General features: G+C 42.1%; 1 protein-coding gene across 2 annotated transcripts in view; it reads right to left on the reverse strand.

The window, feature by feature from the left end:
* Positions 1 to 12,329, reverse strand: part of SIK3 (SIK family kinase 3) — a 454,627-nt gene that overhangs the window by 97,718 nt on the left and 344,580 nt on the right. For both annotated transcript variants that reach the window (XR_003944053.1, XM_030221942.1), the window contains exons 9-13: positions 11,755 to 11,898; positions 10,438 to 10,515; positions 8,494 to 8,603; positions 5,778 to 5,931; positions 5,056 to 5,211 (exon numbers count right to left, since the gene is read on the reverse strand). Coding sequence is in view for 1 of the 2 variants with exons in the window: in XM_030221942.1 (XP_030077802.1) it covers positions 5,056 to 5,211; positions 5,778 to 5,931; positions 8,494 to 8,603; positions 10,438 to 10,515; positions 11,755 to 11,898 (642 nt within the window). In the remaining variant the exon portion in view is untranslated. The remainder of the gene's footprint in view (positions 1 to 5,055; positions 5,212 to 5,777; positions 5,932 to 8,493; positions 8,604 to 10,437; positions 10,516 to 11,754; positions 11,899 to 12,329) is intronic.

Here is a 12,329-nt window from a genome sequence, read left to right on the forward strand (position 1 = left end):
TGAAGTTTCCTCAGTGTTTGCTCTTTGCCGCCTGCGTATAATGAGTTGCAGTAGTCCAGATGGCTGAGGACGAGGGATTGCACTAGGTTACGAAAGACGAATCTTGGGAAGAGTGGTCTTATCCTTTTCAGTTTCCACATGCAGTAGAACATCTTCTTAGTTGTGTTGTTTGCGTGGGTTTCCAGTGTTATGTGGCGGTCGATAGTGACTCCAAGGATTTTTAGCGTTTCTGAGATTGGAAGGTTTAGGTTTGCTGTGTTTATCGCGTTGAATTCGTTGGTGTTGTGTAGGGAGGTGAGTACCAGGCATTGAGTTTTTTCTGCATTTAATTTCAGACGGAATGTGTCTGCCCATGTGTTCATGATGTGTAGGCTTTGATTGATTTCGTTGGAGATTTCTTTGATGTCATGTTTGAAGGGGATATATATTGTCACATCATCAGCGTATATATGTGGATTGAGGTTATGGTTTGATAGGAGTTTTGCTAGGGGGATCATCATTAGGTTGAAAATAGTTGGTGAGAGGGGTGATCCTTGTGGAACTCCACATTCAGGTATCCATGCCTTGGACGTGGTTGAGTGTGATGTAACTTGATACGAGCGCAGGGTTAGGAACCCCTTGAACCAGCTTAGGACATTTCCTCCAATGCCGAAGTATTCAAGTATGTGTAGTAGGATTTCGTGGTCGACCATGTCAAAGGCGCTTGACATGTCAAATTGTAGGAGGAGTATATTGTTCCCGGTTGCTATTATTTGCTTAAATTTGGTCATAAGGGTGACTAGTACTGTTTCTGTGCTATGGTTCGACCGGAATCCGGATTGGGCATCATGCAGTATTGAGTGTTTGTTTAGATAGTTTGTGAGTTGTTTGGTTACCATCCCTTCGGTTAATTTGGTTATTAGTGGTATGGATGCTACTGGTCTGTAGTTGGTTATTTCGCTCAAGTTTTTCTTTGTATCTTTTGGAATTGGGGTGAGTAAGATTTTCCTTTTTCTTTGGGAAGAGTCCATTTTGTAACATGTAATTTACATGATTCGTTAGGTCAGTTGTGAATTGTTGAGGGGCTGATTTCATGAGGCTGTTTGGGCATGCGTCTAGTTTGCAGTTGGATTTGGCATATTTTTTGAGAGTTTTAGAGATGAGGTCTTCTGGTAGTGGTTCGAACTCGGTCCAGGTTCTGTCTGCTGGGTGTGCTCCTTCTTCTGGGTCCAGACAGTCTAGAAGAGTGGCGTATTCTATGGGACTGGCGGGTATTTTGTGTCGTAATAGTATGATTTTCTCCTTGAAGTACTTCGCAAGGTTGTCGACGTCTGGTATATTTTCACCGTTATTTGTAACTGGTGTGGTATCTAGCAGTTTGTTCACAAGGCTGAAGAGTTTATGTGTGTCTTTGTAATTTGGTCCTATTATTGTTTTGTAGTGTTGTCTTTTTGTTTGTTTTATGGTGTATTTGTATTTTCTCCGAAGTAGTTTCCAGTCGTTTAGTGTTTGTTCGTCTTTCTTTTTGTTCCAAGCTCGTTCTAGTTTCCTGACTTGTGTTTTAAGTTTTTTCAGCTCTTCGGTGAACCATGGGTTTGTTTTTTTCCTGTGTGATGTTCTGGTTTGGGTTGGGGCGATTTTGTCTAATGTTGTTGTACATAGCTCATCCCATTCTTGGAGGAATTGGATGGTGTCAGCGTTTGTTGTCCATTCGTACTGGTAGATTTGTTGCCAGAATGTCGCGGAGTCTATTTTTCCTCTCGTTGTGTATGTTGTTCGCTCGGGTTTATTGGTCGTGTTTAAGTGTGTTTTTCGCCAGCAGAGAGTGACATTTGCTTTATGGTGGTCTGACCATAGTGTAGGTGTCCAACTTGTGTCCGTGATCATGATGGTTGAATCCGATTCGAATTTGTTTGTTATGATATCTAGTGTGTGTCCTTTTTCATGAGTCGGTTGCATGTAAGGTGCTTGTAGATCCCAAAGTTTTAGGAATTCTTTGAACTCTCGTGTGCTTAATGAGGTGTCATCTTCTAGGTGTAAGTTGATGTCTCCTAGTATGAGGATGTTTGAGGAAGATACGCAGGAATTCGAGATGAAATCCATGAGTTGTGTTTGGGAGTCTTGCCATTTCCCTGGGGGTCTGTAGAATAAGATTGTGTTGAGGTGGCCTGTTAGATTTGGATGGTTTATTCTTGTCGATGCAATTTCGAGTTGTGGGGAGGTAGATTCGCCCGTGATTGTGATGGTGAATTCGGGTTTGTAAATTATAGCTATTCCACCTCCTCTTTTTATTCCATTCCTTGTCCAGTGGGTGATTTTGTATTCTGGTGGGCATATTTCTAAGATGGCTGGATCTGTAGGACTATGGAGCCAGGTTTCTGTGATAAATAGGAGGTCTAGTTTATCTGCGATGATCCAGTCTAGTATGTCTACTGAGTTCCTTACTGCTGATCTTGCATTGATGTATCCTAGATGAATTGAGCGATATGGTTCCAAGGGAGGGTTTGACGTGTTTATTTTTATTAGTTGTCTGTTCCTTCGGTGGTTGAATTTGTTGTTGTTATTGTTTTCCTCATTTTGTCGATTGTGCTCGTTTCCGGAGGCTATTCCTCTTGATTGGTTGTTGTGTCTTTGGTTTGGTGGGTTGTCAAAAGGTTGTGCATATGATTGGTGGGTTGGTGGTGAGTTATTATGGGTGCTGTTTGGGGCGTACATTGTGTCTGTGTGAGTGTTGTATGATTTGTAAGTAATGGGGTTGTTGTTGTCTGTGTTGTTTTGGTTTGTTGAGTTGTTCATAGGCTGTGCATGGAGTTGGTGTGTTGTGGTTGGCTTGTTATCGATGCTCTTCAGGGTGGGCATTGTGTGTGTGTGAGTGCTGTGCAATTTGTGGGTTATGGTGTTATTGTTGTCTGGGTTGTAGGTAATGTTTGCGTGAGAAAGTAGGGTGATGCAGAAAATGGTTAGGAGTGTTTTACTGGTATTCATATCGGTGTTTGAGGCGCTGTAGCAAGCAATCTGCAAGTTTACATTCAAAGCAAAGCAGGCCTGTAATTGCATTTAAGCTTGGCAACATTTCATGCTAATCATGCTTGGTTAATCAGAGCAAGCACGCCTGTATTTGCAGTTAAAGCATAGCAGTGAGCGTTATATATGTTGATCCAATTATCTCATTGTGCAAGGTGGCTCATTTGTCTGGAGGTCTTAAGCAAGCAGAGTGAGATAATTACATCTAGGTTAAAGCTGTAGCAGTGCAAGTTACAATTTTTTTTTTTCTTGGTTTTACAATTGAACAAGGCTGTTCGCTTGCCTTGTATTTAGATCGGGGCAAGGCAATAGCAATTAGATTATAGAAGGTAGAATTATTTGGCTAGGCAGTTTAGTTGCCTTCTATATACAATATTTAAGATAATTAAAGCATCTGCATTAAATACTACTACTACTTAACATTCCCAGAGCGCCACCGGGGTCACGTAGCACTGCACAAAACAAGCAGAGAAGGGCATAACAGAAAGTGGTGCTTTTGTGGCATAGCAGCTCTTTACCTTCTATTTAGTGCTAGCAAGCAGAGTATAAACTGTAAATCCTAGCTGACATCGGTGCAAGCAGTGAGGCAAAGCAAGCAGTTAGTTTTAGTAGTTTTTAGGTAGTTTTTTTTTTTTTTGTTGTTTTTTTTTTGTTTTTTTTGCCTTTACCACGTGGTCCTGGGTTCCCATGTGGTTCGTCTACTGTGAGAGTCTCCAATCGGCAGTCATCCGTTGTGGCGTTCCCCAGCCGGTTAAGTCTGCAGCGCTCGGCGTGTAGGGGGGGTAGGCGCGCCTCACGCCGCCTCGGAAATCTGTGGGTGCCTCGGTCGGGGCGATCGTCCAGTGTAGCGTTCTCCAGTTCACCAGCCGGCTAGTGGGCCCCGCCGCGGCTCGGTGTCTGGCCGGAAGGAGAGTTCGACGTGCTCTCGGTGATCCTCTGATCCCTCTCGTCTTGCGTTCCAGCTGGCCGTCGGCGCCGCACGGCCTCAAGGCTGCTGGTCAATCGGCTCCTGCGCCCGTGTTGGGACCCAGTGGGTCTGGGCTTGCGGTCCTGCGCCCGGCAGCCTCGCTCTCCAGAAGCTGCTCGGGGTCGCCAAACCAGCCGCGACCCACCCCGCCGTCTCTCCGACGTTGGTCGCCTCCCGAGTCGCGGCTCGGGAAATCAGGTCCGGCGTCCGTCTCCGGGTCGGGCCCCCCGAATCGGTGAATCTGGGCACTTCGGAGCGAGGGTCTCAGCTCAGGTGCTGTCTGGACTCTTCCAGTCCGGTCAGGGGTGTCCGCTGGTGCCTGGATGACCTGGCAGGCTCGCTCGCTCCAGGCCTCGGTTGTCGGCGGGCAGACGGACCGCGTGGCGCGGTCAGTTCGTCCGGAACTCGCCGATTGCTCTCCTGACCCGATCAATCAAATCGGCAGGACTCGGCCATGGTCCAGTTCCCTTCCTATCCGTTCCGCTCCGGCAAGGGACTGCTCAAGGACGGCCCAGGTGGCCAGCTCGTCAGGGCGCTTCGGGAGCTCGGTCACAGAGCTCCTTACCTGTTGGCCATCTTGCACCCAGATCAGACTCGCAAAATTTTATGTGCAAAAAAATTTTGCGAGTCCAATATTTATCCATAGATTTGAATCTGCAGACTCAAGCAACCCGCTAAGCTCAACAACAGGATCAGGAGCAAAGCACTCAGAACCTGAGGCCAAAGAGTGTGTCCATCCACCTGCTGGAAATAAAAAATACTGAGGAACTGGACTGGATGCCAAGAGAGATGTGTCTCAGATCAATTTTCAGTTCTCTATCTCCACCTGCTGGTTTAATGGGCACAACTATCTCACAGGTGTTGGAATAGTGGGAAGTTATATAAAAGAATGTTTTGTTACTGTTACGAGGCACCTAATACCAGCTGCTCTCTGTGCACATGCTTTGCGTTTCAAGACTCATTTTGACCATTACAAAAGCCTGGGAGATGCTATTCTGCACAGGACAGTACAGTGCAATGCCAAGTGTCAGCTGAAAGACTAACTCCACCAATCCAGTTCAAATATGATCCACCTTTCTACTCACTGGTGTCATGGTGACAAGTGGAGAAGGTCCTCGAGGTCGCTTCAGTAGCTGCTGTGTGTGTAGCTGAATGTTGGCACCACCATCTGATGCCCGCCTGCCTAGTGGACCCATTCCATTCAGGAGCTGCAAGGTTGGCGGCTGTAGTAAGGACTGCTCCTACAGGTATAGAGAGAAGATATTATGTAACAGAGAAGCCCAGAAATAATAATTTAAAAAAAGTTATGCAATTACTATTAAAACACGACAGTTCTTTAAAGTCAAGATAACGAAAGAGAGACTAGTATGAACCCTGGACTGGTAAGATACAAATAAAAAAAAGTGAGCTGCATTGAGCACCCCCAAAAGAACACCAGTGTGGAAATAGAGCCTACTTGATGCTAAGATTGTCCATTGTGTTTCTGCCTTGTCCAATCAACATTGTTTGCCAACAAGGAATATAACAGGGTGCTGCTGGGTTACAAAACACCATCAGCGGATTCTAATATTCTAATTCTCCTGTTCTACTCTTGCATTCCCAAACACTGCTGCTCAGTGTCTCACAAATATTCTGCACCACTAACAGACAAACCATAATAAAGGTGCTGCAGGAAAGCAGCCCAGAGAACAGAGGCTGATACTTTTTTTTTTTTTCAGCTCACCTACCTCTGTTGTTTGTAGTTGGTAGCCAGTGCCTCAATTCCTTCTGGGCCCTGACTGGGAGAAATGGTTATAGAAAGGGGTACCTTGTATTCCAGCTGGCCACTGGGAGGGACATTTGGCATCGGCAGCAGGTTGTGGATCATATTCATGTTGGGAGCCACTTGCAAGAATGGAGCCTGTGGCGTCACTCGAGGGAAGCCAGGCAGTAATTTCTGCAGGTCATCTGTGACCTCCGTGCTGTATAGGCAAAGGTCACCATTAGAAAGGACTCCAGATGCAGAGCTCTCCTCCATGCTAAGTAAGCTAAAGGGGCACTGCGCAAAGCTCAAACCACAGAAAGGGCTTTCTCTCTATATTTACCAAAACATTATATACATGCAAGGGAAAGTGCTGCTTAAAGAAACTTTGTAACCGAGTAACAGTTTCTGCCATTTAACTTTAATATATCTCATCACTTATAGCATATTAATCTGTTCCACTTTCTAGTTCTGTCCAGTTCACTAGAGTTTTGTCTTTAATTATACTATCGCACCCATCTTTTACCTATCTTCAGTAGTACTTCCTGCTCTCCTTTTCACATCCTACAATTCACCTTTTGTTGCTATTTCTTCTGCCTCTCAGTGACTACTCATTAAACTTTCACAGTCAATATAAATCACCAATATTTTCTTCAGCCTTCTGCATAATTCCTTTCTCACCTGTCATCTTTTTAAAATATTTTTATTAATTTTTAACCATTATACAGAACATTGTCCAATAGCAGTAAATTAGATATTTAAGATACAATTCACATCAGCCGTCAATATCTTTAAACAACATCTTTTAACCCCCCCTCCCCCCCACTAAACTAAACCCACAGCAACTTCCTGTCTCATCTTTAATTATTCAGTGTTCTCCTCCTCAAACTTTTATTTTACTACTCAGCACCTTTTAGTGGTTCCTACTACGCTCTCTGCCTGATCCTGCCAGTGTGTTTCATATGATCGGCAAAATAATTTGCTTTGTCACATATATACTATACTCTTTTACTTTAAATCTATCCAGCACTCTCATCCTCTCTTCCCTATCACATGCATGGCCTTTTCCACAATACATTTATTCTTTCTTAATTGACCTCATACCTTATCTGTTAGTGTTCCCAGTTAATCCGAAAATAACTAGGCAGCCTGTATGGGCTGACTGGTCTTCTACTACCATCTACTAGGGGGACAATAACCACTCTGCATCAGAATGATTTAATGTTTGTCCTGTTTGTCTGTCCTAATTAGATTGTAAGCTCTGTCAAGCAGGGACTGTCTCTTCATGTTCAAGTGTACAGCGCTGCGTACGTCTAGTAGCACTTTAGAAATGATAAGTAGTGGTAGAATGCTGCAGGTTTGCAGATACTTTGTATTCATGGACCTGCAAGCATATTGGTCACAATATAGTTCAAAAGGAAACTCTGAACAACCAAGGAAGCCCAAAAGTGTCCGCTCAGAACTACCAGAGCACTGTTTGGTCAGCATTTCTTCTCAGCGGATGCCTTTGGGCTTCCTTGGTTGTTCACAGTTTTCTTTTTGAACTTTATTGTGACCCCTGAGGCAGGCGTTCAGCGACGCCGAAGCACTGACCGTGTCAGGTCCTTTGTGTCGAAGCAGCAAATAAAGCTTCTTTTAAAGCATCCTGTGTTGGACTGTCCTTTGGCCAGCCTCTTCTTTTGTGTTGCTTACACTGTTTGCTGTGCCTGCAAGCACATTTTCACAAGTATACTGCCCAGAGACCGTGAAATTCAGGACTGGTCAACACTTCAGTGACAAAGTACCCACGAGGACTTTGTATCTGTTGTAGAACTAATCCCCTATGTGTTCTCTGCCGGCGTGGCCCTCCTTCCATCCTTGGTCCTAACTCTTAGGGTTTGATATTGGAAAAAAAAAAAAAGTTAAACTCCTAAATATATTCTCCTAGGTTAGGGTCCTAAATTTGTGCCCTGTTTTCAGCCACACTTTGGAGCCTATTTTCAGCTGAAAATCCATCTTAATTTAGGAGCTGGAAAGTTATACTTATAAATTTAAGACTCCCATTTGTTTGCCTAGATGTATGAGCCTAATGCTGATAATCAGTGCTAAGCTCCTAAATGTTTTTCACCACCTTAAATCTGCCCCTGTTGCTATCCACTTTTTACGTTCCCAAATATAAGAGTTGAGTGAAGTTTTGAGTGTAAATTAGGCACTCAGCTCAAAAAGACCAATTTATGAGCATAACTCTCAAAGTCAGGAGAATAAATCCTTTGAATATCATGCCCTTCATTTTTACTTGCGAAGAAGGTGGTGAGTTTTTAGGCCATGATTGTTCATGTGCAACTGCTTTAGTCAACCAGGTAAAATCTTTTGAAAAGAACCTTTGCCGTTACTATGTCTTTCTGGCTTCTTGTATATGGTACTTCTATTTAGACTTTGAAAATATGTAAAACCAAACATAATTAAATAACATGACCTTGGATTTCTGCAATGATACTTGACTATTGTGCATATCCCGCTAAAACTTTTTTAAATAAAATTTCATATTATTTGTGTAGATTTTATAAATAAGCCAAATTCTCCATTGTTTCTAATATAGACTTACGTTGTAAGCATTCTATAGACAGGGAAATACTTACTGTACTGAATGTCATCTTGCTTGAACTACTACTGGAAAAATAAAAACTTGCTTATACCTTCCTTCCCTTCCCAGAAGTCTTCCTATGCTGAATCCATAATTCTGGTAATATCTGGTACTGTAAATCAAAACCTGGATCACATGAAGTAGTTGTAGCATACTAACTGTGGATCGGGTACGCCAACAGTGTGTCTTCTCATGGAGAGATATCGGGCCAGGGCCTCAGGCGACGGTTCCTCACCTTCATCACTGTCCAAGTTCATCGTCCCATCAGTCTATGGGGAGAAAGTGAAACATCATTATATTCATACCTACGTGGTCTCAGTCTAGAATTAACAGGTCTCATATAGCATGAGAAACCATGGCAACTGGTCCCAGAGCAGGAATGAATGATTCCATCTCAGAAATGGCAGCTGTTTTCCAGAACACAGCTCATCCTTGTTGGCTGCGTCTTTATAGCACACAAACCTATCAAGTCCCTGTTCCACAATAGATAATTGGTCATAATCACCCTAAGGAGTCAGGAAAATTACAGGGAAGATGCTCACAGGAGTTTAACACATAATGACTTGCCAGAAATATGTTCCATTAGTTTGGACTAAGTATTGCTTTTTCTCTGTGGACAAGCAGGCGGTAATGGAGGCACATCCTCGTGTGGCATCCTCCCACATCACCATGTGTCAATGGCTTGCTCTCCAAAAAAAAATCAGGAGCATGCCGCAGGCGCTCTTGAGCATGTGCAAGAGTTCCCACGTTTCCGAACATTTTACACTCTCTTTAGTATTTTGCACCTGCGAAGACCTGTCGGACATATGTCACATCTCTCAACATAGAAGTGGCAAGTTGTTATATTTACATTAACCATATGAAAAACCTTGTAAATCCATAAATTGTATTTAATTATGGGGGAAAGGACCTCAGAAAATGCCCAGTGCAATACCTGCCATTTAAATAATGGCTTCCTTAAACACTCCTAGGCGGCAACTCAATCCAAAACATTTTATTTTTATTCCTACACTGTCTATTTCTAATAATTTCAGTATATCTTCTCATTTGTTTCACATTCTTTTTCTGTATTTAACACATTTTCCTTAAAAACTGAGGATCTCCAGCTACAGATAAGTGAACAAGTTATGTTCATCCTCGCTTTTTAACCAAAATGTGTTAAATACAGAAAAAGAATGTGAAACAAATGAGAAGATATACTGAAATTATTAGAAAGAGACAGTGTAGGAATAAAAATAAATTATTTTGTTTTAGGGTTTTTTTATGTTAAGACCAATGATTGAATTGCCACCCAGGAGTGTTTAAGGAAGCCATCATTTGGAATGGCAGCTATTCCACCGGGCGTTTTCTGAGGTCCTTTCCCCCATAATTTAAATACAATTTGTGGATTTGTAAGGTTCTTCATATGGTTAATGTGGACATTGTTACAAGTTTAAGAACCTGTCAATTTGCCAGAAACATATCTATTTATTTATCACATTTGTATCCCATATTTGGGATTACAATAATACTGTAGTAAAGTTACAATGCAAGTAGTACAAGTTTGCAAATTGACAGCAAGATAGGAATAACAATTGAACAGCAATAGGTATTGACAGTGAGATAGGATTAACAATTAATCAGTAATAAATAAAGAAGATAATAATGTGTAATTAGTGTCCATTGGATCATATAATAGTAAGGGATAATTCTGATTATGTTGAACCTGGGGAATAAGCCTTCTTAAACAGTACTGATTTCAATGATATTAAGACGTTATATTTAGCCAAGTGACAACATTGGTTATCTGTGGATAGCATGAAAATAAAGCCACCTAATCCCACTCTCCTTCCCTGCTATGGATTTACAAACTATGATAGTATGGAGAGAGAGGGATAGCTGGTAATGGGGGAACTCCCATACATACTCAGGAAGGCCTGCGGAGCATTCCTGAGCTTTTAGAAAGCAAATCACTCAAGACTGTGGCTTCATTCTCTTGCTGTCAATGGAGAACCCTCATAAGCAATTCTGCTTTCTTGTGTATACCTATGAAATAAACACAGTACACAAAAAATGAAGCTAGTGAACAAAGGGGGATAAGAAGCTATCAGAAAATTAACTTGCCTCCACAATCTGGTTCTCTGGGTTGATTAGCTGCACTTGTGGCACATTCATGCTGATGGTATTATTTGCCGGCTCTACCTGCAAAGGAGGACACACAAGTTCTGACTATACTAGAACAATCAACTAAGAAAAAATGCAGCCACAGGGCTAGGACAAACTACTGACTTATCAAATAGGAGAAGACACACTCTTTTTTTCATGGATTCAAAGGATCCCAAGGAGGAATTAGAACAAGTCCAAACTGTAGAAAGTACTTTAACATATGTAAAAGAGTTAGCATAAATAAAAATTAACAGTAAAATTTGTGTGCTTCTGAAATTCATTTGCTTGAGTTGTAAAATGTAGTGAAGTGTATTATTAAGTCAGTATTCCCCATGGTAGATTACATGTGTTGGATTTTTATTTTAATACCTTGAGGTGTTTTAAATTCTTTTTAGTGCCTGAAGGGCTACATCCTTGGGTAGACTTCCCAATAGGCAAATGCCTAGGAGCAGTTCCACCACTGAAGTCTGTCCCTGTCACTGGAAGTGATGATCCTACACAGTCCCATTCCTATTTTAGGCCAGTCAGGTGAAGCAACACCCAGGAGCATCTGGAGGGTTAAACCTGCCAATGATTATATCCTATTTTGATTGACATGAATTTTTGCATAATTAACATTAAATGAGGCTTACACTAGAGTGCCCAGTGACTATTCTAGAAGTGCAACAGTGAATAAAGCAGGATGTAATGTGAGGCTTTTAGGTCAGTAAGGGAAAGAAAAGCAAACTTCTGCAGGAATTTGCCCTTTACCTTGCTACAATCTGATGTGTTTTGATAGTTACTTTTATTTTATTTTCTTTTATTCTGTAAACTGCCTGGGTGGTTAGTTAAGCAAACAAATTAAACTAAAGTACATGATGGTGAACAGGGAAGTCTTAATAGGCAAAAGGCGGGAAAGGTATGTTAATGTCAATTTGATAAGTAGAAAGATGGCTTCTCCAATTTCCAGGGTACCATTTTAGCTAACAAAAAGAAATAAAATGCTTATTTTGTATCTTGAAACCCATATCTTCTAGTTAGTTTGCTAAAGGACATTAATTGTGAAATGTATTTTTCCTGTGCTATAACTACTTTTTTATCAATAGTAAATTTATGTGCTTTAAAACTGCTACAACTCAGAGCTGCTACTTTTTTCATTGATAAAGGCTACAACCTAAAACAATTCTTTTGCAATCACTAGGCATTTTTTGGATATTTTTAGCTCACTGGGGCTTTGAACTGCAAGGGACAGGAGACTCCTTTTGAAGGCTGCAAGTTCTCTACAGAGCTGCCCACCTGGACGTTGGCAGGTGAGGGGAATGACATTGTCCGTGGTACACTAGGAGGGGTTGCAATACGCAGGTTCTTGTGCCGCTTCAATCGATCGCACAGCAGGCTGTAAATTGCACTGTAGTGATCATAGGCATCCGTCCTTAGTGACTAGAACAGAAGTAAGGGTTAGTGTATAATGGAAACATTCCTCCATGATATTTGCAGAATAAAAGCACTGTTCATATGCAAAAGGTATCAAAACCACTAGTAAAGCTATATCAAGGCTCCACAGAGAAAGCGAAGATTCTTACCTGTAGCAGGTATTCTCCAGGGGCAGCAGGCTGATTATTCTCACACCTGGGTCGATGTCCACGTTGGCCCGGGAACCAGCATTTGCAATAGCAAAAAAGAAAAAACTTTTTCCAGAGCATTCTGGCACGTGTGCTGCAGCACACCATGCATGTGCGGACTGATTTCCTGCCCATCACGCGACTGCGCTCCTCAGTTTAGGACTACAGCAAAAAGAAACAAAACAACTCCAAGGGGAGGTGGGCGGGTTTGTGAGAATAATTAGCCTGCTGTCCCGGAGAATACCTGCT

This window comes from Microcaecilia unicolor, chromosome 12, assembly GCF_901765095.1.
Source record: "Microcaecilia unicolor chromosome 12, aMicUni1.1, whole genome shotgun sequence".
In the NCBI taxonomy this organism is placed as follows: Eukaryota; Metazoa; Chordata; class Amphibia; order Gymnophiona; family Siphonopidae; genus Microcaecilia; species Microcaecilia unicolor.